At 45.0% G+C, this 26,921-nt stretch overlaps 1 protein-coding gene across 1 annotated transcript in view; it reads left to right on the top strand.

Moving 5' to 3' along the window:
* Positions 1–26,921, top strand: part of LOC147893781 (Ribosomal protein S5 family protein) — a 70,677-nt gene that overhangs the window by 17,920 nt on the left and 25,836 nt on the right. The window contains exons 2-4 of the mRNA XM_087386139.1: positions 18–90; positions 22,272–22,359; positions 22,654–22,707. Coding sequence (XP_087242265.1) covers positions 18–90; positions 22,272–22,359; positions 22,654–22,707 — 215 coding nt within the window. The remainder of the gene's footprint in view (positions 1–17; positions 91–22,271; positions 22,360–22,653; positions 22,708–26,921) is intronic.

Below are 26,921 nucleotides of genomic sequence, written 5' to 3'. Positions count from 1 at the left end.
TGTGAAACTCATTACAGAAAGCTACATATGAAAACTGGGACCATTGTACACAATCATGGAAAATCTACACTCACGGGGCCTATTCCTGAGGTAAGATGTTCTCCATGGAGGTCAGATATAGTGAAGCATGTATGTTAGATGCTATCATGGTCCTCGTTGCAATAACTCTCAGCTTGTGCTTTGTAAAAACAAGCTCCTAAATGAACTGTGTCAACATTGTGCATGTTGACATGCTGTATCCCCACACATCCAAACGTATTTAAACAAGTACGTAATGCTTCATCGTTTGTAGTTTTTACTCTCTTGAACAACATGTGGCCATGGTCAGCCATCAACCATTTTTTGGACCAAGAAGTGGACATTAGTTGTGATTTCTTTAATGGTAGTGTGCGTAGGTGCACTTTCTTTTGTCGATTGGGTTTAGCATAGAGAAGACCTTTTTTGTGTGTGTGTGTGTGTGGTAATTCTGTCTGACATTTGATAGGCAACTTTGGGGGAAGACTTAGTGATTAACGTAGGAAGGTATGTGGAAAGAACTGTTTTTGAATCTCAATTGTGATCTTTTGTTAGGTTGGTTACTTCTTTAAAAAGCATGCAAGATGCTTGGTGTGCAGACTTGCTTCCTGGATGGATACCTTATTAGGGACAAGTGGGAATGTTGGAAAGTAGAGGATAGAATCACTCACTCCTCACAGTCCCGATCGCAGCTCAAACAACACTCAAAGAGAGAGAGAGAGATAGAGACAAAACTCAGAAATATTCTTCCACAACAGTGGGCTAACAAAAGCTCAAGAGGTGACAACAAACAGCAAAGAGATGCTGAACCAAACTCTGAGTCTACTCCTCTCCCTGCACGCTTGCCCAGGTGCTGGCTGTCAGTGCTGGTGATGAGGAATGAGGGGAGAGTGGGGGGCTTTTATAGGAGGGCCAGGCCCTCTCAAAGTGGCCGACCAGGGAGTCAGCTCCCTGATCTAGGCACCGACCTGGTAGGGCGCCCGACCGGCCAACTGGGTTGGCCATTCTTTGGCTGATCTGGCCGGCTTGGGCGAGGCCTATATGAGGGCCCATGTGCCCAGCACATAGGCTGCTGCTGCAGTCCCCAATGCCACCCGCCTGCTGCTCTGGGAGGCGCCTAGGATGCCGTGCCATCATCTTCCTGCTGTGCGGGTTCCCGGCCAGGTAGGTGTGCTGTTTTTCCTTCCCCTACCCCCTATTGTTTCCTGCCCCCTTGTCCCCCTCCAATGGGGGGCTCACAGGTGGCGTAGTGACTTTCTAACAGGGAAGGCTATACTTGGCTAACGATAGTTGAGCAGAGAACAGATAAGCTAAGCTTGGCCTTAAGCTTGGACTATCGGCTGGCTACAGTAACTGGGCACCTAACAGCTGGCTGACTAAGGTGAAAGGGCCAAGCAAGGAGAACTGATTAGTTAGACTAGTTACCACGAACCAAATAGAATGACAGCTACAGGACGAGGGTGTGGAAGACACGGTAAGCTGTCAAGCCTCTCATTTAAAAGGAGCCAGCCCTGTCATTGCACTGAGACAGGAGCAATTAGTTCTGTTAAGGTGAGTTCAGGACAAACCTAGTTAAGAGGGAGAATGCCAACACTATCTGGTAGAAAGGAAGAAATGCCTATTAACATCTGCAGCCAAAAAAGCCAATGAGACCAAGAAGAACTGAAATCAATACCATGGGGAACTAGAGGTTTCTGTCACGCCTCCAATGAGCTACTGTAAAAAGTGCGGGGAAAAAAACTAGTGTTGGGAATGGATCCTATCATGTCATGTTGTTTGTCCTCGAATGGGGCTCGTGGGGTCTGTGTCTAGTCTCTTGCTGGCCTGGCATATTTCAAAGTCCGGGTCCTGGGCTTGGTCCCAGTCGCGATGTCTCCCAACTACATCTTCGCCTGTGGAGAAGAATTTTGTGGGTCTGCCTCATGAATCTAGACTTGAGTCCGGTAACCTTGTGGAATGCATATCTGATCTAGGTAATCAATGTCGCTGGCTGGAAAATGAAGCGAGGGTTGGAAAGAACGCGAAGCAGGAGCAAGCTGTAACGAGAATTTAGCAACACATTATGAGAGATTACACTTGGGTAGTCATAGCTAGAATGGACCCTTCTATGCCTTTGCTGGACTATAAAAAACAGCCCATTGTTCATTCCCTAGATCTCTTTGACAGCTTGATGCCTTTGTTTCCATCAGACTCCCATGATGATGTTACATCTGAGGTTCCTCCTTTCTGTTGAGGAGTATAAGGTACAATGCATTGATGATGTATGCCACGGGAGGCCAAAAAATCAGCAAATTCCTTTGACATATATTCACCCCCCTATCTATATTGATGTGGGCAATTTTCAGCCTGCTTTCATTCTCTACCAAGGCAATGAAATGTCTGAAACATGCAAAAACTTCAGATTTGGATTTCAAGGCAAAAATCCAAGTATATCTGGTAAAGTCACCAATGAAGGTGACAAAATAGTAAAATCCCCCAAGAGCTGCAACATGCATGGGACCACAAACATCACTGTGAATCAAATACAATTTGCGAGATGCACCAACTCTCCCATCCTTGGGAAATGCAAAGCAATGCATTTTTCCAAGCAAGCATGCTTCACAGGCATGCTTTGAAGGCATATGCATTTTAGGAAGATCAACAACCATAGCATCTTCATGTAAAGCCCCAAAGTTGAGGTGTCCAAACCCCTCATGCCACAAATGAGTATGTGCCATTGTAGAAGCAGCAACAGCATAAGCATTTGCATCTGCAAGTCCAGCATCATCCAAGCATCTGTCATATGCATCAACACCATCCATTATAGACAGCACACCTAACACCATCAAAGAGAACCTGATATCCACAAGTAGCTATGGCTGAAATGGATATGAGGTTTTTGGGGATGCTTGGTACATAAAGTACATTGTCTAGAGTGACTAGACCATCAAAAATAGAAGTAATGGCAATTGCCTAATGCCTTTGACTGAATAAGATGCATTATGCATGATGTATTTCCGCAGCAAGCTCGCTCACGCGAGTTTTTTTTTCTTACTTAATAGAAGTCTTTGTCATGAAAAAATAAGATGCATTATTGGCACATGTAAGTGTCCCCCCCTTTGATGCATGTTCAAGTGAGCTGAATAACTTCCGGCAGGAAGTGATGTGCTTGCTAGCTCCACTATTAAAGAAGCGGGCATCAGAAACTTTAGAAACTGTCATGCAGGCATCATGAATGTCAGGATTATACTAACAAGTAACAAGAAAAGCCCAATGCTAATCATGTGCAAAATTAGCTGAGTCATGTCGATCATCTGGACTAGGAGTACCAGACATTGTAAGACCCGACTTCTTCTTTTCAGATGGAATTCTCTTCCTGCACTCGGAAATATCATGCCTAGGTTTCGTGCAATAGCTACATCTCTTTTGCTTCTTCTTCTCCCCAGAAGAAGATGCATCATGGAGTGAACAGCATGTGTATGAGGGGGCTTACTAGCTGAAACTTTGCCTTTGCCCTTGTTTTAATGTTGTGCAGCAAAGGCTTGATTACTAGCCATAGAAGCATTTCTATTTTCACGTCTTTGTTCCTCCTGGAGTAAGAGGGCAACTAGTTGGTCAAAGGAGTAATGGTTGGCATTGCCACCTGCAACCAACCTCAAAGTAGTAGCAAAGCCCTGGTAGGAGTCAGGCAACCCATCAAGGGTCAGAGAAACAAGCTGGGAATCATGAACCACCTCATCAATGTTGGCCAACTGCTCTTTCAAATCCTTCACACTGATAAGATAGGCATCCATATTATGACGCTCTTCAATCTTTGAGCTCTTCAACTGCTTGCGGAGATAGGCAACCCTCGCCTCATTCCACAATTTTTTTTTTCAAGAAAATCACTTCATTAAGTATCAATGAAAACCGCAAGAGCAAGCTTAAATGCGGGAGCACATCATGCAATGCATGAGGAAAAAACAGCTCAAAGTGAGCTAATAAAGAACCAAGGCGGAGGCTCTTAACCTAAAGGAAACTCAGAGAAGAAAGGAGATCCCCTCCAAACTCTGAAAAAAGTAACTCTCCTAGTGGTTGCTTTGGAGGATCCCTGCATGCTCGCCCAAATGGCCATCAGAGTGTGTACTGTGTTAGTCCAAATACTGGCCATAGTGTGGGAAGGGTGAACCTGGATACCCTCCATCGCCTCTGTACACCTGGCTCTCCAAATATGCCAAGTTGCAATGCTAGCCAAAATCTCCCAAGACGTGTCTATTGAGGCATGAGCAGCTTTGAAAGGAGTGAGGGGAACATCCTGGAGGGAACAAGACTCCACTAAGTGTCGCCGGACAATGAAAGCTAGATTTGGATCATGTCCCTCGAAAAACACTTGTGGGCCAGTAAGAGAGAACCAAGCCACTGAACCCCAGGTCATATAGAAAGGTGCTGTATGAAAGATGCTGAAAATCCTAGCAACGCCTTTCCAGATCGTCCTCGCCTGTCTGCACTCGCAAAGGCAATACTGTACTGACTCAACTGCCATGTGACAACGAGGACAAGTAGGGTCAGCCTTGAACTTGGATCTCCACAGGTTCACTGCAATCCCTCCATGAATAGAAAGCCAAAAGACAAGAGTGATCTTTCTATTCTTGAGGGATTTCCAGAGCCTACGCCAAAAGTTCTTCCGCACAACTGCGGAAATCTGAAAACTATCTCAATGTGGCGCGCTGGAGGGCCTCCAACCTCTGTTGCTAAGTTGAAACCTCTGGGCATTTCTAATTGTGTAGTGAAAGAAGGGAAAGCTCTTCTCTTGGTGCCCCTCATCAATCCATTCCCACTCCCCTGGGTCCCATTGCAAGAACCTAATAGGGGAACCACCATACATCCAGAGTCTCCAAGACCCCAGTGCAAGGAGAATAGGATCAGGGTCAAGATACCACTGTGAATCCCTGTCCCACTCCACGAATCCTGCAATCTTGACAGGCTGAAATGCAACCTCCAAAAGAATATCAGCAGAAGATCTTATAACTCTGCCTCCTGACTGAACATCAAAGACAAGGGTATCCTCATGTGCATCCTGCAATGCAATGATCTGTAACGGAATGCCCGTCCCTGAGAACGCTCCCCACCAAGTGGACTCTGTAAGCGGCATGTCATTTGTGTCAATCCACTCTGGCGGAATGGCTGCCTGTATCTGCTGTATCCTGAGTGCACTCCCTCTGAGGTGGCCAATTGCTAAAAGTCTCTGATCCTTTGGAAGTCTCATAAAGGCCTGCCAAGCGCCTACAATAGAGGCAGGTCCCCTCTCCCATGTAGACCACTGCATATAATGTGACACTCCAAGTGGCCTGCCATGATGATCCAAAATCGAGTCATTCCACATGACTGGCTATCTTTGAATCTCTTCACGAGAAGTGGGTGGAACTTTGCAAAGTACGTTTCTGAAGCGGCCTCAAGCTTTCAGAATAGCAGCCATGAGAGGGGAAGGGGGGGATTTGAGATGGGCTGAAGTAAAGATCCATCTGCTGCTGTCCAACCAATCTCCCCCATGAGAAGGGGTGCAAGACTGAATGCTGCGTGAGAAAAAATCCTTCCAGGGCTCCTGTCCAGGCATCAATCCACGTACTACAAACTTGCAGAGCAAGGCCATACACTGCAAGCTCGGGTCAATAATATTGAGACCCCCTTCTCCTGTGGGGAGAATGAGGGTCTCCCAAGCCACCTTGGCTACAACATGTGAGGTGCCATCTAAACCGCTCCATAGGAAGTTCCTGATAGGTCTCATGAGCTGAGCAATACAACCTCTAGATCTGCACCAACATGAGCAAACAAACCAAGTAGTGGCAAAGTCTGGCTGAACTCCAAAAGATGAGTTTCCTCCTGATACTCTCCAACACGGGACTGCTGTGTCGGAGAGATGCCCCAACCCAACCTAGCATCCCAGATATCTGATGGAGACTCCCCTCTGAATCCAAGTGAACCCTATGTCAATCCCCCAGAGTGGAGTGTCCTCATCATTGATCCAAAAGCCATTGGATTTGTTCCAATTAATGTGTGCACCTGCCGCAATGCAAAGCAAATCCAATGCTGTCCTAAATGAATTCAGTGTCTATGGAGTGGCATCCAAAAATACAGCCGTGTCATCTGCCAACTCACTGTCTAAGGGCTCATCCTCCTGCCTCAGAGGAAGCGTGAGCCCTACGATTCCAGCTTGAGCTCTAATGTAATCGCTCATAGCCTTAGCCACAAAAAGGAATAAAAAGGGGGCTAGGGGGCATCCCTAACGGACTGATTTGGTAATCTCAAACCTGTCTCCCCTGAATCCACCAATAAGAACCTAGCTGTGGGCTGATCTGTAGAGGGCTGACACCCCTCTGATCCATGCATCTAAGAAGCCAAAACGAGTAAGTGTGCCCTCCAGAAAGCCCCAATCTACCTTGTCATAAGCTTTCTCAAAGTCCAAGAGTAGAATGGCCAGCCTGTGGCCATTATGCATGGCCCAATCCGAAGCCTCCCAAAATGAGAAGATGTTATCAAAGATGCTCCTGCCATGCACAAAACCCATCTGCGTATCATGGATAAGATATGGTAGAAAGATCATAGTCCCTTCTAGAGCTCAGTGGATTATACTTTTGATTGATGGGGGCATAAGGTTGGTCTCTTAAACCTTTATGCATCCAATTCTAGAGGGGATCGTGTTCTTTTTTGGAAGGAACTGCTCTCTTGGTCACATATTGCAGATGCTTGGATTATAGGGGGCAATTTTAACATGGTTGAAATGCCCTCAGAGAAAAGGGGTGGTAGGGAAGGTGGCATTCACTCCCTAGAGAGAGCAGCGTGGGATGCCTTTCTTTTTCAGTATAGTGGCAGGGATGCTTGGTATGATGATGCTTTTCACACTTAGCCACATTCTCTCGTGTTTTCTTGGTCGAACAAGAGATTGCAGATGCCTATACATGCACGGATTGACAGATTTTATGTGGATTGGGCTCTGGATAGAGGTGGTACTGTTTGTATTGCAGTTGGGGTGTCCACTTCGGATAATTTTCCAGTGGTTTTGATGGTCTCAGATCTCGCCGCTCTGCCAGTGTTAGGATTCCAGATTCTTTCTATGTAGAGGAGGGCTGGGCTTTACAGAGACAGTGTTTAGGACCTGGGTATCTCATTTGTAGGATGGGCAGCTTTCTCCTTTAGACTTAGCCGCAACCCTCTGTGATATCAATTACTTTTATCTTTTAGTTGCTCGTCTCAGAAGGGGTGAGATCCTTAGGCGTGAGATCCTCATGCGTGAGATAGGTATCCGCTAGCAGTTGGCTGTCCTCCAGAGGGAGGAGCAGAAGAGGCCTACAGATGCTTGGATTCAGGAGCGCCTTGCTGCAGCAAGGGCTCAGCAGCAATCAATTTTAGATCAGAGAGCAGAGTATGGCTTTCAATTCAGAGAGTCATTTTAGACACAGAAGGGAGGTAGGTTCAACAAGCAATTCTTCTCTACTCTTGGCCCCAGACATAGTAGGGAGAGCGTCTCACAGCTTGTTGACTCAGGTGGAGTTCTTCAAACACATCCAGATGCCGTCTTGCAGGTTGCCACCGATTTCTATGCCTCCCTTCTTACAGCAGATCCAGACACTCAGGCCACAAATGATGCTAGAGTGGTTATTTAGTGACACTTACCTGGGTTGGTGACAAGGGATATGACTGTTTCACTTGATGCACCCTTCACCAACGTAGAGTTCATGACTGCTTTCTCTGCCCTTCACAAGGGCAAGTGTCCTGGTTCAGATGGACTTACCCTCTTATTTTTTATTACTTTTTGGGATCAGATTGGGGATCACATTACCTCAGCCCTGTAGGGTGTATGGGACTCGGGTGAGATGCCAGACTCACTTACGGAGGGCCTCATTCATTTGATTCCGAAAGGGGGTTGCAAGAATTTAGTGTCTCAGTGGAGACCGATTACCTTACTAGGTACCTTGTACAAAATCCTCATTCCGCATTTGATGTAAGGATGCAAGCTGATCCCATGCTTATTTAATTGTCTTGCATGACCGGATATGAGGGGTAATGACCCTTTTCACTGAAAGAGCAATCAAGGCATGTGCTTTGGCATCACATCCATCCCACTGAATCAGCTCCCGAGTAGGAGGCAAAGTACTTGTAGTGGAAGATGCAGCTGTACCAGAAGTAGCATTAGACCCATTTGCAGATGGGCCTTAGGCAGTATCAGATTTACCAGAGGCATTACCAGAAGCAGTAGATCGAGGAGGTTTGGCCTCAATGCCTGAAACAATATTCCAAAGATTCTTGGAAACCAAAACATGCCCCATCATATAGGCCCACATGGGGTAATTTGTGCCATCAAGTTTGTCCTCAGTCCCAAGCATCCCAAACAAATCATTCTTACTGCCAGCCATAGTGCAGAAGTGTGACGCAAAGGCACCAACTGACAATGCAAATGAGAGGAGGGCAATTTCCCAAATTCAAAAGGCGAATTACTGCTCAAGCTTCAAAGCTTTTCATTGCAAATGCGTGGCTGTCACAAGGTGTACCTGCTGCAAAAAGATTCCCAAAAGGCAGCACGCGGCCTTCCAAGGCAACACGGTCCCTTTTGACAATGCCAATGAAGCAAAGAAAGGACTATTTTGCTGGAAATGAAAAGAATCAATGCAATGGAGGGTTACCAAGCGATGCAGATAAAAAATGCAGCAAGAAAAATGCTCCAAATGCAACCACAGGTAGTCACCCTTGTTGGAGAGGTGACATGGACAGCAAATGGCAATGAAGGGTGCCAAGAGAAGGTTTGGAAATTGGGAATGTGCTCCCAGAAGGAGGAGAGCACCTCGAAATGAGTGCAGTAGGAACTAAAGGAGATAATCTTGCAGCCCGAGGCAAGGGGATGGAATATGAGAGCAAATGGGCTCAAGGAGAGGTCTCCGGATGGCAGCAGCAAGCTTCCATTGTCAAATACGAGCCACCACATGAGCAAATGTGATGAAACAAGGCTCCAAACGCTGGATGAGGCAGCTCCAAACAGCTCCGAAATGATCAGAAATGCGCTGTACAGTCCACACAGGTCTCCGTATAGGTTTGGAACTGTCCGTACAGGTTTGTTGCAGCATTAAATGCACCCGCACAGCAAGAAAAGGGCTCTGAAATCTGTCCGTTCTAGTCCGCGTGTGGAGGCGGCTAGTAGAAAACAGCTCGGGGATGACTTAATAGCTCCGAAATGCTGATTCAGGGCAGAAATGCAGCACCAAAACACTCCAAAATGCTGCAACAGCTCCAATGGAGGTGATTTCCGACGACGGAAGTCCTCCAGATGGCATCAGGTGACCACACGTGCAGCAGCCGCCTCAGATACATGCTAACCAGCAGAAGAATGAGCTGCCAAACAGCTCCCAATGGCTCACAAGGGACTTTGGGTGGCAGGAAATGGCTGTAGGGTGAAACCCTGACCTGCTCTGATACCACTGTAGGCTAGGGCAAGCAATGGAGGCTCAAGAAGAGAGGCAATGGAAGAAAAAGCGAGATGCTGAAGTGTATTGCTACAATCAATGAATGAGTACAGAGTACACCCAATATAACAAAACCCTAAGACAGGGTGCCCTAGCTGGACTAAGTGTACCAAGTGTCCTAACTGCCTATAACTAGGCCTACAATGCACATACCAAGGAATGAGTGGCACCTATGGATAGCCCATAGAATGGCCTACATTGCAGTCCAAATATATTAGAAAACTCTTGCAACGGTTTATATTTAGGAATTGCAAGGCACATTTCCACTCTTGTGGAGCTAGGGCTTAAGCTGTCCATTCGTGATGTTAGTGAACCATTTGATGTGCTGTTTATAGCTAGGGTGTAGGACGCTTTATTTAATTGTGTAATCACGGCCAACTGTGAACCATTTGATGCTGCTGTTTATAGCCAGGGTGTAGGGCGCTTCATTTAATTGTGTAATACACGGCCAGATATTTAGTATGCTGTGTTCCATTAATTCTTTTGACAGTATGCAGGGGAAGTTTCGTGTGTCTTAATTAAGAATAGTTCATAAAATGGATAACTCATTAGTAGGGGGGTCTATAAGTATTAGAAACAAAGGGGGAAGTAAATAAAAAATGTTTGTATATGAGAAATATTTAAGTTTATATAGATTAAAAAAAGGGAAGGGGGGGGGAGGGTTTCCATATTTAGGATTTGCAATGCACATTTCCACTCGTGGAGCTAGGGCTTAAGCTGTCCATTCATATTCATGATGCTAGTGAACCATTTGATGCTGCGGCCAGGAGACCAGCCCATAAAGGCCAATGGGCAACAGACCCTAGCTCTAGGTCGGCTGAGGGTAGGCCAGAACAGGAGGCTTCCAGCCCCTATATAGCCCCTATTGTGGGGGGGCATAGGCACTTGCAGAGCAGCATTGCAGGCAGATGTGCATCAAGGCACAAGAGGAGGAGGATCAAAGGCCTCACAAGGTTGTAGCAAAGGCACCAGCAAAGCTCCAGCAAACCCTAACGCAAGTGAAGGGCTTTGGTAGTGAGCAGATCATAAGAAGTGTGGAAAGGAAGCTGACAGTTTTGCCTCCTCCCACTGAATACCTCAACGAGAGCTGCTCAGCGGGAGAGAGCAGGAGTGTGGGCAACAAGACGTGGCCTTAGTACTAACACTAATAGGCAGTATCTGCTGACCACGTAGTAAAGTGCGTGAGTGCACCTTTTTGTACCTGCTTTGGGTCCTCTTGGAGGTGTTTTGAGATAAAGTTATCGGTTCTATAAAAATTTTTGTCTACTCCAAATCTGTGCATGGTTCCCATTTACATGATTGTGTGCACATCCCGAGTAGGATCTAGATTCTTAGGTGTGATCTTGTGAACAGGATTCATTTCTGCTGTGTATTCGAATATGTTACCAGAAGGTAGGTGTACATGATTAGATATTTTCCGACAGATCATTTATGTTAGCTAAGTGGCGCAATGAGAAGAATTTCAAGAGTATCATCACGGAAACACAATAACAAGTAGAAGGTCCATGGGATGAGCACATGCAGGATTGTAGCACACAAAGTGGAAGGCGTATGGCATGAGCTGATTAGATTTCAAGAACATAGCCTTGCAAGGTTCAGCCATTCGGAAGAGGTCCACGTAGACTTTTAGAGAAGTCTCATCATGGAAATCATGATTTATTGACAAAATCATAAAGTATCACAGAAGGTACTTCGGTAGCACTAGTAAACAAACTTCATGACCCATGTAAATTTATACAAACCCTATGCAAACATCTGCTTTCTTAGTAGAACACTTCACATATTTAATGGAGGAGAGATTTGAAATTTATCATATGTAATGGAGGAGAGGCTCATATGTATTGAGGAGAGATTAATAGACATGGAATGTGTTGCATACGTTTCTGTACAAAGGGGAAGGGTCTCACATAATGAAAGACCCTCCAGTAGAATTACAAGCGGACAGTCAATCTATCCTTAGGAAGTAAATCTACAAATTGTGAAAGTCCTAGACATGGTAGGCATTTGAATAGGGTAGTGAAGTAGAGATTGTTGTACATTGGCTCACTTGAAGGCCAAAAGTTTTGGTCTGCTGCATAATGGTTGACCCCATACAGTGCCTTTTTAGATCAGAGTAGAGTCTGGTAAGTTTGAACTTGGCACATGCATTGCTTTAGTGCTTATCAAGAGGAAAAGGCAGCAAGGAAAGGAGAAATGGGCAAGGGAAAAAGATCCTTTATTGGCATTCTTGAATCTTAATCCTATGTTCTTTTAAAGTTTTTGGCTCTCTAATTAAAGCTACGCTAGTTAATTACCTCAAGCACCAATCCCCAAATGTGTCATCAGCACATGTATGGTCATCTTCCTTTTTTTCTCTGATCAATTTATGGATGTGTGTTATTTCCTACGATCATTGTTATTCTTGATTCGAAAACAAATGTGGTTACAAGAAAGGGGCATTGTTATTCTTGATTAAAAAACAAACGTGGTTACAAGAAAGACACTTTGAGAAATTTGCCATATGATTAAGCTCTCAATGGAGCAGAATTGTTTTCTCAATCAATGATTTATGTAAGCCAAGTGGTGCAATGATTTATGCAGAAACAATCTAAATTTGCCTGTATAGATGTCTGCTATGGATAAATACACATGTTTTTTTGTGTGGCGGTGTTCTTTCTTCCTTTTTTAAATTCTTGCAACGTCCATACAAACGAAGATGTCCTTTGTTTGCATGGTTCGTTCGTGTAAAGAATTGCGCATTGTTCCCCTCAAACCACGTTCAAAATTTGTCGATAAAGCTTGGCAAGGAGACAACCAAAGACATGATTGTTGTTGGCGGTGACTTTGACAGTTAGTTGGTAATGATCCAAGGACCCACTAAATACCACTGTAGTCATGCCTATCATCATCATCCAATAATGTAGCTTCTATAATAAGATAGAAAAGGCAATCATATTCTTGTTTTTCCTAGCGAATGCTCATCGTAGACAATTACCGAGTGCCACAATATTACAAAGCTGGTGTAGGAGGACATGTGGCCTCATTGAGATCCATGGCCAACTTTAGTTGTAACAAAGTAAAATCATCAAGCATGCTTTGAGCTCTATTTGAAAATTTTCTTGCAATGAAAATACTTGGAAGCTGGGATTTATATCTTCTTCTTGAATGACTTCATCAACATTAACCACAACAATGTTTAGATCCCCCTTGCATGATGTTCTAGAGTGTTTGACTAAGGCAAACGTTGCACATGGTTGGACAAGCTCGTTGGACTTACAAGTCACTACCATTTGATGGACTTTTAAATTTTGCTGCCTCATTGATGGAAATATAGATTTGGTTCCAGCATGAATCAAGCAAAGCGTTGTGTCTTGGGATAACCAAGTGGTAGATTTAATGTTTTTTGGAAATTTTATTGAATTGAAATCATGGTTCAACCTCCAAAAGAACAATGTATTGTGCGATAGAGGGGGAGTTTCAATCATGAAAAACCTAAATTTACCCTTGCAAAACTACAAACTCATACTTTCAAATGAAATATAACGAGAAGCTTCTTTGTGGAGTTTCTTGATGTGATGACGGAGTATTCATTCTCTATGCATGTAATGACATGGTAGTCACGATGCCATCATGCACTATGGTGCTCCATTGGTTCAAATTCTTTACTTTACAAGGCGAGCTGTGTGATTGATCTTATACCTGACAGGGTCCATGTTAGAATATGAAGCCAAGTTGAGTCAGTTTGGTGTGTTCTAGTGTGAGTTCTAGTCTAATATGTCCTATGGATGCCATGTGTCACATTGGGAGTTATCCCATATGCATAGGTGTTCATATGTGTGTGTGTGCTCTATATAAGAGTTGTACTTGTCTAGTGTCAAATCAATCTAGTATCAAGCTACAAGCTCTTTGGTCTACATGTGAGTACTTTCATTTTGGTTTCATTTCCATTTCATTATGTCTTACTGTCTCTCTTTGAGTATCACTTCCTCTCTCCCTAGCCTACCCTGTCTCTCTCTCCCTCTCCACCACGTGCCTTCATGTGGTATCAGAGCCTCCCTTCCTACCTTCTTCTTGCTCTATCTAGAGGATGAGAGAAGCCCGCAAATGGAAGCTATTGCTCCTAGTCCTCGTTTGTGAGTTCAGCTCACTCCCGCATCAGTTCGTCTTAGAATTGGCAGACATTCCTCGTCAGTTGGTCGCCAGAAACTTGTTTTGGAGTAGTCCAGCGGCTGTTTTTTGACCTTTTGAGGTCCGATTTCGACGTTTTTTGACATTGTGGCACTGCCCAAACATAAATGACCCTGTCGCGTACCATTTCGAGGAAAAACAAATTTCAAATTTTTTGTCCGTACGCCTGTACGGACCTCTGCAGGTGGATGCACGACAGTGCTAGGACTTCGTACAACTTGTTAGAAGGCGCTTCCGAGCAGTTTTAGGCTATTTTTTGGCATTTTTTGCTCAGATTTGGACTACCGTGACCTCCAGCAGTGATTTGAGCTTCCCGAGCTTACCCACAAGTCATTTTGACTGTACCGATACTCCGGTACATTGACTTGAGGCTTCCGACAGTGGGAAATACTCTTTTCACACCTCGTCATCTCTGACATTGCGACATTGCGGTGTTTGACTCTCCCGAAGAGTCAAATATCATTTCTCTGATCTCGGTACACTTCGAAGACCGCCTCGATTGCTGCGCCATTTAATGCCGTCTACTGCTGCAGCTCTTGCCCTTGAAATCCACACCAAAACTTGCTAATGATTCCGCCATAGATTGCCTCTCTTACCGCCTTCATTCGAGCTTCCCGTTGGTGCTCACGGATCTGATTTGAGTGGCCCACGATTCGCGTCTTCAACTGGGATGCTCCCTTGAGCATTTGGTGACTCTCCGATCAGCACATTGAGAGTCATGACATGATCTCCCTTGGTAGTTGCTCCTGTGGCCTTTATTGACACATCATTCGAGGGCATTCTCGCTTGGTTCTTCACCGACATACCTCTTTGCATCAGGATGTGCACACTCTTGTGCATTAGCTACTTCGGGCTCATGGGTTCTCTGCCCTTGCTATGCATAAAATGAATGAAATCTTTTATATTTTTTTATATGTTTGAGTTAAAGGTTCTCTGCCTTGAGTAGTCTCTCTAAAAAGAATGTTTGAAGAGTTAATAAAGGTCCTCTGCCTTGGATAGTCCTCCTAAAATGATGTATTTTCTCTTATATATTTGGTGTGTGACTCCATGTTCCTAGTTAGTCTCTGGAGTCAAGAGGCGGATGTACTATGAGAGCCATGGATTGGTAGTGATAGGGTCTAGTTATTAGGCTTGGCTTATTAGGCTTGGCATATGAGTTCTAGGATGTTGGTGCGTTGGTCTTCTAGACCTCTGAGTTGTTCATGCATCCATGTTGAGGCATAAGCCTCTGAGTCATGTTTGGGATGTAAAGCCATGTTAGTGCTCAGCCCGACCTCTGAACCATGCCCAGACTTCAACCTTTGAGTTGGCATGGGAGCCATCTCTAGTTCATACATTGCACAATTTCGTAGTTCTGTCACTGTCATGTTTTGTCCTTGGTTCCATTCCAGTAGTCTCTCACCTTGCCTTCATGGGGGGATGTTAGAATATGAAGCTAAGTCGAGTCTGTTTGGTGTGTTCTAGTGTGAGTTCAGTCTAGTATGTCCTATGGATGCCACGTGTCACATTGGGAGTTATCCCATATGGATAGGTGTTCATATGTGTGTGCGCGCTCTATGTGAGGGAAAGGGAGAGGGAGTGGAACTAAGGAGACAGAGAGAGAGAGACACAAAATGTGTGGGTGTGTCAAAAAGTGTTGAGCCACACCACAAACTCATAGGTTTTATTAGGATTAGGCTTTCACCCTATGACTGTCTTAAGACAGTCATAGGTGTCATAACTTTAACAAAAGGGTGGCAATGTGCCTTTACCCCAACAACCTCCCACCTAAAGGCCAATGTGCCTAAAGGGGAGAAAAGAATAAAAATTACAGCAATATACAGTTACTGTATACAAGACCATAAAATAAGAATGGTCTCATCCTAATCCCATGATGTGGCGGCAATGTGCAAACCGCTCTGTAGGCAAGCTCTTAGTGAGCAAATCTGCAAGATTATCATCAGTATGCACCTTCACAAGCTCAAGTCGCTTGTCTTCCAGTACCTCCCTGATGAAATGGTATTTCACATCTATGTGCTTGGTCTTTTGATGAAAGACCGGATTCTTTGCCAACATGATAGCACTCTGACTATCACAATGCAAAACTGGCATATCTCCTGTAATGCCCAAATCTCCCACCAGTCGAGTAAGCCATATTGCTTCCTTGCAAGCCTCAGTGGCTGCAACATATTCAGCTTCAGTGGTTGACAGTGCAGCGCATTTCTGCAACCGAGACACCCATGATATAGCACCTCCTGCAAATGTGAAAATATAACCGGTAGTAGACTTCCGGTTATCTGCATTCCCTGCATAGTCTGAGTCTGTAAAACCATGCACCAATGCATCCTGCCTACCATAGCATATGCACAAGTCTTTGGTACCCTTGAGATACCTCAAGACACCTTTCACTGCTTCCCAGTGCCGCTTGCCTGGATTTGCCATATACCTGCTGATGACTCCCACCGCAAAAGCAATATCCGGACGAGTGGCAACCATGGCATACATCAAAGAACCAACTGCAGATGCATACGGAACCTTGGCCATTTCAGCCTTATCATCATCTGATCTGGGGCTGTCCTTACTGCTGAGTTTTAAATGTGGAGGCAACGGGGTACTAATAGACTTTCCCCCCCTCCATTTTAAACCTCTGCAGTACTTTGTCAATTTACTTCTTCTGTGACAGAAACAAAAGTCCCTTGGACCTGTCACGTATAATCCGCATACCAAGAATATGGTTTGCATCACCCAAGTCTTTCATGTCAAAAGACTTATGCAGTTGCTTCTTCAAAGCACTAATCTCCTGCTGAGATTTGCTGGCAATCAGCATGTCATCCACATATAGAATGAGTAGCATCAAGCTGCCATCCTTTGCCCGTTTGGTGTACAAGCAGTGATCGGTCTCACACCTATGATACCCTTGGGACTGCATGAAGGCATCAAACTTCTTGTACCATTCTCTTGGCGCCTGCTTGAGTCCATACAAGCTCCTCTTGAGCTTACACACAAGCTGCTCTTTCCCTTTAACAGCATATCCCTCTGGCTGACTCATGTAGATCTCATCATGGAGATCTCCGTGAAGAAAAGCAGTCTTCACATCCATCTGACATAAATCCATGTCCTCATGAGCAACAAGAGCTAACACTGCTCTCAAAGTAGTCATTTTGACTACAGGGGAAAAGATCTCATCAAAGTCAATGCCCTTCTCCTACTTAAATCCCTTGGCAACCAATCTGGCCTTATACCTCGGTAAAGCATTTGAATCCACTTTGACTTTGTAAACCCACTTGCATGGCAAAACCTTTCTGCCTGTAGGTAGCTGCACCAAGTCCCATGTATCATTTTGAAGTAGGGAGTCCATTTCTGACTGCATGGCTTTCTCCCACTTCCTTTTCTCTGTTCTTCCCATACCTTCCTTGAAGCTAGAAGGCTCACCACAATCTGTCAGCATGATAAAATCAGCCACATTATTGGCTCCTGGAACAAACCTGTCAGGAGGCCGTTGTACACGGGTGCTCCTCCTAACAAAATGTTCCGGATTCGGCTGCTGTCTAGCCTGTTCGTCATGCATGACGGGTGGCTGTACCACCATATTTGGCTGTTCTACAGCCCCATTTGCTGGCATATCCAGTGGTGCATCATTGGCAAAATTGTCTGGCTGATTTTCAGCCTGTATACCCTCTTGAACAGGGTTATCTACAGCAGCCTGCTGCTGCATATTAATGGGCATTCTTTGCTGTCCGACATCATCATAAACAACCCTCCTGTATTCCACAGGTTGCACGGGTTCTTTGTGTACACTATCCTCTTTAAAGATGACATCATTGCTACGTATAATCTTCCGTTTGACGGGATCCCATAACCTGTACCCCATTTCACCTTCGTCACCATAACCCATGAAGATGCATCTGAAAGACTTTGGCTCCAATTTGGTGCACAGTTCTTTGCGTACATGAGCAAAGCACTCGCAGCCAAACACACGTAAGTGCTTATATGAAGGTGGCTTGCCAGACCACACCTCCTCTGGCACTTTCAACTCCAAAGCCTTGTTCGGCGACCTGTTAATTATGTGAACTGCTGTTTGCACGGCTTCTGCCCAAAAGCCATGGGGCAATGCAGCATAAGACAACATACATCGAACCTTCTCCTGAATAGTTCGATTCATCCGCTCACTCACACCATTTTGAGATGCATTATGAGGGGCTGTGAGTTCCTGTTTAATGCCCTTAGCTTCGCAAAACTGTACAAAAGCATGTGACACATACTCACCCCCATTATCGGATCTGAGGCATTTCAGCTTGCGACCTGTCCGATTCTCAGCCTGAGCGACAAACTTCTTGAAAGCATCTAAGGCATCGCTTTTATGCTTCAAGAAATAGACCCACACTTTTGTGTGGCATCATCAATAAAAGTAATGAAATACTTTGCACCCCCTAGTGATAGCTGTGGCATCTCACACAAATCAGTGTGCACTAGATCAAGCGGTGCTCTATTTTGGGGAGTTCTCCTGTTATGAGGAGTCATAGAATGCTTGCCAAATATGCAATGATCACAAGTAGGCAAATCTGAAAATGAAAGAGACGGCAGATAACCCAAACGTGACAGTTCTTGCATTCCTTTAACGGACATGTGTCCCAACCGGCTATGCCACAATGAAACCTTTGGCAGCTCGGTTATGGCAACAACATGATTACCTACACTGGAAACATAAAGAGGGTACAAGGTATCACTCTTATAACCCTCATCCACTACAACCTGGCCATCAGTAATCACCCATTTGGAATCCCCAAATGTGGGTGTGGTAACCACTGTCATCCAACAAGCCAGTGCTAATCAGATTTTTCTTGATTTGCGCCACATGGCGAACACCATCAAGCATAAATATGCGTCCATCAGGGAATACTATTTGTATACTGCCAATCCCTGCAATCTGACATGCATAGTTGTTCCCAAGGTGAACAACTCCATGAGTACCTGTGTAGGAAGTAAACCACTCCCTATGAGGAGTAACATGAAAAGAAGCACCTGAATCCAAGAGCTAGGTGTGCATGTCATGGCCATCAATAACCAATGTATGTGCAATTACAGCAGAAGAGCATAAAACATCATGCCTGTCACTTTCACTGTCCTCTGCTGCAACATTCACTGCATCCAAGTCATCTGCCTTGGCCTTGCCTTTGCCTTTGCTTCCACTGCCTGCATCCTTTGTCTCAGCCTTCTTGGCTTTCTGATCCCGTATAAACTTGAAGCACTTAGACTTCACATGTCCCTTCTTGCCACAGTAAAAGCATTCAATATCCTTTTTGCCACGGGACTGACTGCGGGATTTGGACTTTCCAGCAGATCTCCCCCTCTGTTGAGTCCTACCTCTTTCCTGTACCTGCAAAGCATTGGAAGACTTGCTGCCCATATTATTCTTCCTGCTCATCTCCTCCTTAAGGAGAGAGCTCTCCACATCAGCATACATAAGAGTGACATTTGAATTAGACAGGGTCGTCTTGAAAGTGTCCCAACTCTCAGGGAGGGTACACAACAAGAAAGTAGCCTTGAACTCCTCATCAAGGTTCAATCCATGTGCAATAAGCTGTGTAAAGATGGCATTGAACTCACTCAAGTGTGAGGTCATAGCTGTACCTTCCTTCATGCGAAGGTCTACAAGCTTTTTCAACCAATAAACCTTACTGGCTGAACTCTTTTGGGCATACAACTTTTCTAGCCTCTGCCATAGACCATAAGAGGTCTTTTCAGCCTGAACATTGAACACAAGAGAATCACGGAGAGTAAGCATGATAGCAGCCCTAGCGGACAAATCAAGCTCCTCCCACTCATCATCTGACATCCCAGATGGCTTGACACCCTTCACCCTTATGGGCTTAGAAATCTTCTTTAGCAGAAGTACATTCAAACACCGTTCTGCCCATAATGCATAATTGTGTGCCCCTTCCAATTTCTTTATGTTCAGAATTGAAGATTCACTTCCCCCTGATGCCATATCAGATAAGGAAAGTATCTGACTCCCTGTAAGTCAAAAAATGACTAAATAAAATTCTGATTTCTCAGAAAACCTGCTCTATCAAGAGCCAGGAGCACTCACAATAGTGCTGCTTTTTACTGTCAAAAAATCTGCAGCAAAACAGAAAATTTTCCCTCCAGTCACTGTACCTTCTGACACACTATACCGTGCTCAAATAGGCATAAAACAGTAACTTCAGAATGCTGCAGCTGTTCCACAAGTGCTTTATCAGTGCATCATCAGTTGACGAAGCACAAAACACTGCTGTCTTGGACACTTCTCCCACCTCAGATGAGGTATTGCACTGATTTTATATGCATAAACCACTTGTCATACACTGTTTTGTCCACTGAAAAAGGCTCCAAACACCTCAGCCTTTCACAAAACTGCAACAAAGTATGGGACAAATCCCAAACAATCACCCTTTTGCCAAGGGGATAAAAGGCATCTGAAGTTCTTAAACAGTAACTCAAGTGCTCACAAGCAAAATCTGGACAAAAGCCCCTTGATTAGACACCTGTACCAAGTGAAAAACACCTCAACACTGAGGTAGCATACAAAATACAGTGCTCTCCTGGCACTTTCACCTGACAATGTAATGCATAAGCGGCCCTGTGTACACAGTAACAACACAGATCCCAACGTACAAACACTGAAGAGAAAATCTGTTGAGCACTGTCAACGATGGACAGTTAGGGACCGAGTAAACTCGATGCGCCCTGGCCAAGCGTGGCTCAACTGAGATTTTCAAAGTGTCGTACACAGAATGTGACCTGCAAGAAATGTCACTGAATACACTGCGGAAATAAGACCAATGTGGGCACCCTGGCTCCACACTGCCTCAAGGCATACACTGCATACTCTTCCAGGCAAAAGCCCTTTAAAATTGTCACCCGAAAGCTGAGATTTGCACTCAGCAAAAGCATAAAAGCCCTCTACAAAATCAAGGCATCTGACCTTCCCGAAACAAAATAACTGTGCAACCACCACACACTGTGGCACTAGTCACCTCAAGCACGAGGGACACGAGGGTACTTGCTGTACCTCAAACACACACTTTTGAGAACTGAACAAATTCTGGGAATGAAGAGCAGAGTGCTCTCTTTTCCTTCTTCCAAAAAAAAAAAAAAACTGTGCCTGCTGTACCTCCTGTACCTGCGCAGGGTACTTGCTGTACCCTGTACCTGCAAGGGCACGAAATCCCAAAATTTTTTTTTGACCTGAACCCTGTACTTTGGCCTCCTGTCGCAGCGTCCGTACGGCCGCGTCCGTACGGTACGGCTGCCTTGCTGGTCACGCGACCGTACAGCCGGTACGACGGCATGTACCGATTTCGTACAGCCGGTACGGCTGGTTGTACAGGTCGCTCTTGTACGGCTGCTCGTGTGCAGCCTGGGTGCGCGCCGGCTCTGCGCGTTGGCTGCGCCCGCTTGGTAGCGGGTAGCAGCTAGCAGTAGCTAGCTGCTGCTGTTGCGGCTGCTCGCGCGCGACCTGCGCGCGGTTGCTGCGCCCGCTCGCACGCGCTGTCCCGCGCTGTCCCGCTCTGCTCGCACGCGCTGCCTCGCGCCGCCCCGCTCTGCCCGCGCGCGCTGCCTGCTCCTGCTGCCGCTGTTCGCTGCTGTAGGGTGCGATGCCCGAGGGCAGAGGAAGGGGTAGAGGGAGGGGTAGACCGGAGTGGAGAGGGAGAGGTAGAGGGTGCTCTGATACCAGTTGTGAGGGAAAGGGAGAGGGAGTGGAACTAAGGAGACAGAGAGAGAGAGACACAAAATGTGTGGGTGTGTCAAAAAGTGTTGAGCCACACCACAAACTCATAGGTTTTATTAGGATTAGGCTTTCACCCTATGACTGTCTTAAGACAGTCATAGGTGTCATAACTTTAACAAAAGGGTGGCAATGTGCCTTTACCCCAACACTCTATATAAGAGTTGTACTTGTCTAGTGTCAAATCAATCAAGTATCAAGCTACAAGCTCTTTGGTCTACATGTGAGTACTTTCATTTTGGTTCATTGCTCTAGTCATTTCATTTCCATTTCATTATGTCTCTCTTTGAGTATCACTTCCTCTCTCCCTAGCCTACCCTCTCTCTCTCTCTCTCTCCCTCTCCACCATGTGCCTTCAGTCACCATAAATTGACAACTGAGTTATCTCCGTTTTGAGGTCATGTATCATTCCAACAAAATCTTCCGTTGTTTCCATGTAGAAGGCTCGTTTGTAGGAAAATTTTTATCATGCCAAAGATTTGGTGTGCTTATTGTAGGTAATCGTTTGGAGATGATAAGCCACATAACGGTGAGATTTTGTCCTAGATTTGCTCAAGATCTTAGATATATCCTAAATACTTTGTGGATCTAGGGGGCACATTTTCAAGAGATTCTGAGCCTGCCATTGAAGGAAGGTTCTTAAAGTGTGGGATTTGCCTTTTTTTGATTCACAATGGCATGACATGGCTTATCGATTTTCTTGGACAAAATGTGACCAGACTTGGCCCGTTCTTCTATTCTTTATGTAAAAAGTATAATTAAATATAAGGTCATGGTTATCTTTTTGGAAGGAATGCTTACTTATCAGCTGTTTTATATGTAGATCATATCATTAAGTTGTGCTTTTTTTTTGTCGGCATGTGTTCCAGAGTTTGGTGTTTCCAATAGCAACGAGAATGATGCATGGATTGTGCCATAGGAACGAGATCAGCACTGAAGCACCTTCATTTAATAAAGGTCTTGCCCATTTTGGATTAAAGTTTAATGTATGTGTTTGAATGCTGTAATGTGTGAGCTCAAATGAAAAATATTCTTTGAACTGTCAAAAGCTATGGAGCAGTCTCCTAGGCCAATTCTATGAATGTATATGGATAGATTAGTTCCCACACACAGACACATGCGCACACATGTGCGTGCTGGGAAAAGACGTGTTCATGCGCGCACACACACAAGTGCACAACTCCGCACGCACACTATGTATTGTCAGTTCGGTCATGTACATCTTTCTGTGGCAAATCGTGGTCTCCTCAGGCATGCCAACAACGATCGTGACATGCTCGGATTATTGGAAGCGACATCGATCAAGTAAGCTCTTTGTTATTTATGCTTTGTACGTTATTTCTTCAGATTTTCATGATGCTCATTTTAAATTTATTAGTACATAAGCAACCTTCAGACACATACTATTCTCTTGATTACCATCTGCCCCCAACAAATCACCAGCATGCCACTGTTGCCCATGCAATGCGTGCTTGTGCTAGTGGCATCTATATATTTTTCAATCATAAAGTTGGCAAATGTTATTTTGAATGTCCTTGCTAAGAAATAAGCTTGGTCTAAGCTTAAAATGCATCAATGTGAGTTGAGACATGAGGTAGCAACATGTGCGGTCTAGATACATTAGATAATGTCGAGGTATAGATTGTCATGAACACCAAAATTGGGACACTGGTTGAAGGGATTGTTTCAGAAATTTGGTCACAACTCCAAATATAGCCGAGCCAAGCAATATGATTGTTGGACTCATTCTGAACTCATCGTGGGGAACACAGTCCCTATTAACAGATGCAAAGAAAATGGGGAGGAGATAACAAAGTCACATGCACCGGTGGCAGTGACAACTGGCTGCACAGTGACCATCTCACAGCATTCCAACGAAGCATATTCACAAGGTTTTTGGGGCCTTCTAGGAGCCCATTGGCAGGCCCATCGGTCGCCCGGGGTCAGTCTCACAGCTGACCAAGTTTGGGTCGACTGACCCGACCAAGCAGGTTGGTCAACGCCTGGTCATGTTAGTCAATACTGCCTTCCAGCCCTATGTAAGGGGCTATTTGGCCCTCGGTTTGGCATTCTGTCCTGCAGCCTCCCGCCACATTTCCTGCCCTTGCGCTGCACCTCTGCCTGCTCCAGAAACAGCCGACGAACAGCTGCTGCACAGCAACAGATCAAAATTGAAGGCTAGGGTTCCACGCTGCACACAGCCCGGGATGGACATCATATGGTTGAGGTTGGACAGTCTATTTCAGCAGCATAGCTCATCTCCCGCACTCACAGTTAGGGGAGTTTTCTCAGCTCAGTTTTGTATGCCGATTTGGCACTCATGTACATTTATGCCAGCATTATTAATAAAGCAGTGTATTATAGTTAGGAAGATCTCTGGTGTCTCTCATGCTTGATTTCTCCTTTTGCATTTCATCCATTTCCACATACCAAGTCCCCACATGTTACAAACAATCACATATGTGCAACCTACTCTAAATGTGTTATGAAGTATGAATGTTTATGTAACCCACACCAATCACAAATTAATTGAATTAATGTTTTGCAGCAGTTTACTACTCTATATGCACATATAATACAAACAATTAAACACGCATGGCCATTGTCACTAGAAAAGTTCGAAATGTAGAATTGTGAAACATTAAAAAAAACTAAATAAGTTTCGTTAATCGAATTTGTACTTTTTGGCCTCAAACATGTGTATAACATGTTCTGCATATATATGGTATATTCAAATGATGCTGCATATTCTCAATTATGTAGCAATGCATAGAAGTAGAAAAGACATGTACTATTGCTTGTTGTGTAAAGAATATTATAGGTGTTCAATGAATTGAAAAACATTTTGTTTCTCTTTCAATGAAACACGTTTTGTTGTGAATATCAGGCATTAATTTTTGACACTCCTTAATGCGTAGTTAGAATTGCAATGGCTCTAGTTGGGATAACTAGTCTCTCTACATGGCTTTATGAAAATGTTTGTGGTTTAATCCTTCGATTTCACAAATATAATTTCCTTCTTGCAATTTCATGAACCAAAGGATGAAAATTTTTGCTCTAGGTTATCCACGCATGAAACACAAGATCGTTGGCGAAATTGTTATAACTCTTTGTGTCATAGGAAATCCTTGTGGACAATTGATGGTTCATCTAAATCTTCCAACGCTCTTGTAGCTTAATACACACTGATCATTAGGACATAGCCCCCTGCACTCAGATTCAATGGATGATAAATGAATTGTGGATTGTTGCTAACTTTATCGAGCAACAATGGTTCTGCCTAATAAGGATGTTACATGGCGTTGCTCTTATGTCCAATCTAGAGCCTTGTAATAAAGCAATGCCATTTCTAGTCATGGTCGAATGATGGTATCTTTTCCTTTAGTGAGATCTCCTTGGGTCTCTTGGATGAAATGACTTACCACTCCATTCGCATGTGTAATATCAATAAGTAAAAGAATAAGATATATTACAGTGCTCCAAGCTATCGGTAGAAATATGCAATCACATTCAATAAAGTTTCAAGTGTCGTGCTTGCTGAATTTTAATATGGTATACAAAGCAAGAACTATGGTTTTGCAATAAACCATATCTAACCTTTTCAAAGGTTTCATGGCATGCCTACTTTAGTATGCTGTGTTCTTCTAACCATAATTCTATGTGCAAGTAATAATGTTGGAGCCCTACTTTGGCATTTTAAAAGTTTCAATCTACCGATTTCATCCACTTCGAATTCATGACAATCCAACCGCATACAAGCTCAATGTGTTTGTGTTTGACTAAAGCCGCCGCCTCTTTCTTCTTCACTGTATTCTCAGTATCTTCAGTGTTTCCAGCATTTCAGATTATACCTCAGATACTTCACTTGTTTCATTTATGCTACTTCTTCTTCTTCTTCCCTATTGAAGTCGGGTAAAACAACAGAGGTGTGGAGTTGTATTGAGAATGCAAGAGTTGTGATATAAAGAATAAACAAAATGAGAATATGTCCTCTACAACTGAAGCTAACCCCGATACCAACCCTATGGGACGAAGAATGTCCTAATTGAAGGAAAAATTGCCCCAAGGTTGTGTTCATGCCACACTACACATAATCCAACAAATCCCCCGTGTAGTGGCAATGTGAAGCCTAAACATTGTGGAATCATTCAAACTTTTCTCTTGGTAGTACCTTGGTAAACAGATCAACAGATTGCGACCCCTATCAACAGCCTCATTCGCCTAGCTGAGGGTTATTGGTTGAAGCAGATTGGAAGCTCCTATAATGCAGGTCCTATGGCTTAGGAGGTCGATCTCGATCGCCACGGAGGAGATCTTCGCCACCAACAGAATTTGGGAGAAGACGCCGCGAATGGGAGTACACTGTATCACCGAGAGACATTGCAAGAAGACGACGCGAATGTTCTTATCCAAGATCCCCTCCAAGAAGGTTGGGCCGAGTAACTTCTGGAAGGTCTCGTTCAAGGAGCCCTCCTCCACGCAGCTCCTGTCGGTCACCTCGATCAAGGTACTCTCCACGAGGAGTTCTCCCCCAAGTTACCGTTCACAACGTCGGTCTCTTTGTGCGACTTTCTCCAGCCCGTATAGTACCAAGCAGCATGCTCCTGCTCGCATCAGTTCGCAGAAATCCCCTTCGTGCCTTCGGAGAAAGGCTCAAGTTGGCTGGCAGCTGAGCTCCATTCCAGCTACCAGCCCACCTCCCGAGAGTTGAATTGAACTACGTAGCTCAAGCTGGCTGGCAGAGGTTGCCCCTATGGAGCAGGAGGAGGAGACCTTCGATCCCCCGATTGAGCTACAGGCGCCAGCAGAGCAGAGCACCTAGGGCCCTTTGCAACAAGAGCCTGGAGCCACTGTTGTGTAGGTCTCGGTGGACCCTCCATCGGGGCTGCCCCCCTCCCATTCGGTCCCCCCCCCCTTGAACCTGTAGTCACCCGTACCACCCGTCCCCCCCTTCTCCCTGCTCGCCCCTCCCCTTCTCCTTGCTTGCCCCCCCTCCCTGCCTTCAAGACTGCATCCCCCTTCGCCCCTTGTGCTACCCGTTCCCCCTTCTCTTTCTAGATCCTTTCCTTTAGGCAAACGAGTGCTAGAGTCCTCTCCCTTGCAGCAGGCCCCGGGTCCCTATTCCCAGGCGCAGCCAAGTCTTGGTGCGTCCTCCACACAGCAGAGCTCAGGTGGTCTGTTTTCGTAGCTTCCAGGTCCCAAGCCTCACCCAAGACAGCCTCTTCCTAGAGAGTTCTAGTGGCTAGGACTGTGGAACTATCTTGAGATCCCTGATAGATACCCAATGGCTCTAGAGGTGTCTGTCTTGATTCTGGGGGTTTCTCTTCGCGGCGTCCGGAGAGGAGCAGTGGACTCCCACACAGCGTTGGCAGGATGCTCTATTTGAGAGACTAGATAGATTCTATGTCGGGGATTGGGCCATGTATAGGGGTGGAACCACTGGTATTCTGGCAGGGACTACCCTCTCGGACCACTCCCCTATCGTTCTTCACCTAGAGCAGCCCTGTCGTGGCCTACCG

Source organism: Dipteris shenzhenensis, chromosome 15 (assembly GCF_047967505.1).
Source record: "Dipteris shenzhenensis isolate YYH24624 ecotype China chromosome 15, Dip_SZ_1.0, whole genome shotgun sequence".
Lineage (NCBI taxonomy): Eukaryota > Viridiplantae > Streptophyta > Polypodiopsida > Gleicheniales > Dipteridaceae > Dipteris > Dipteris shenzhenensis.
The sequence above is the reverse complement of the archived record's forward strand: the minus strand, read 5'-3'. Positions and strand labels throughout refer to the sequence as shown.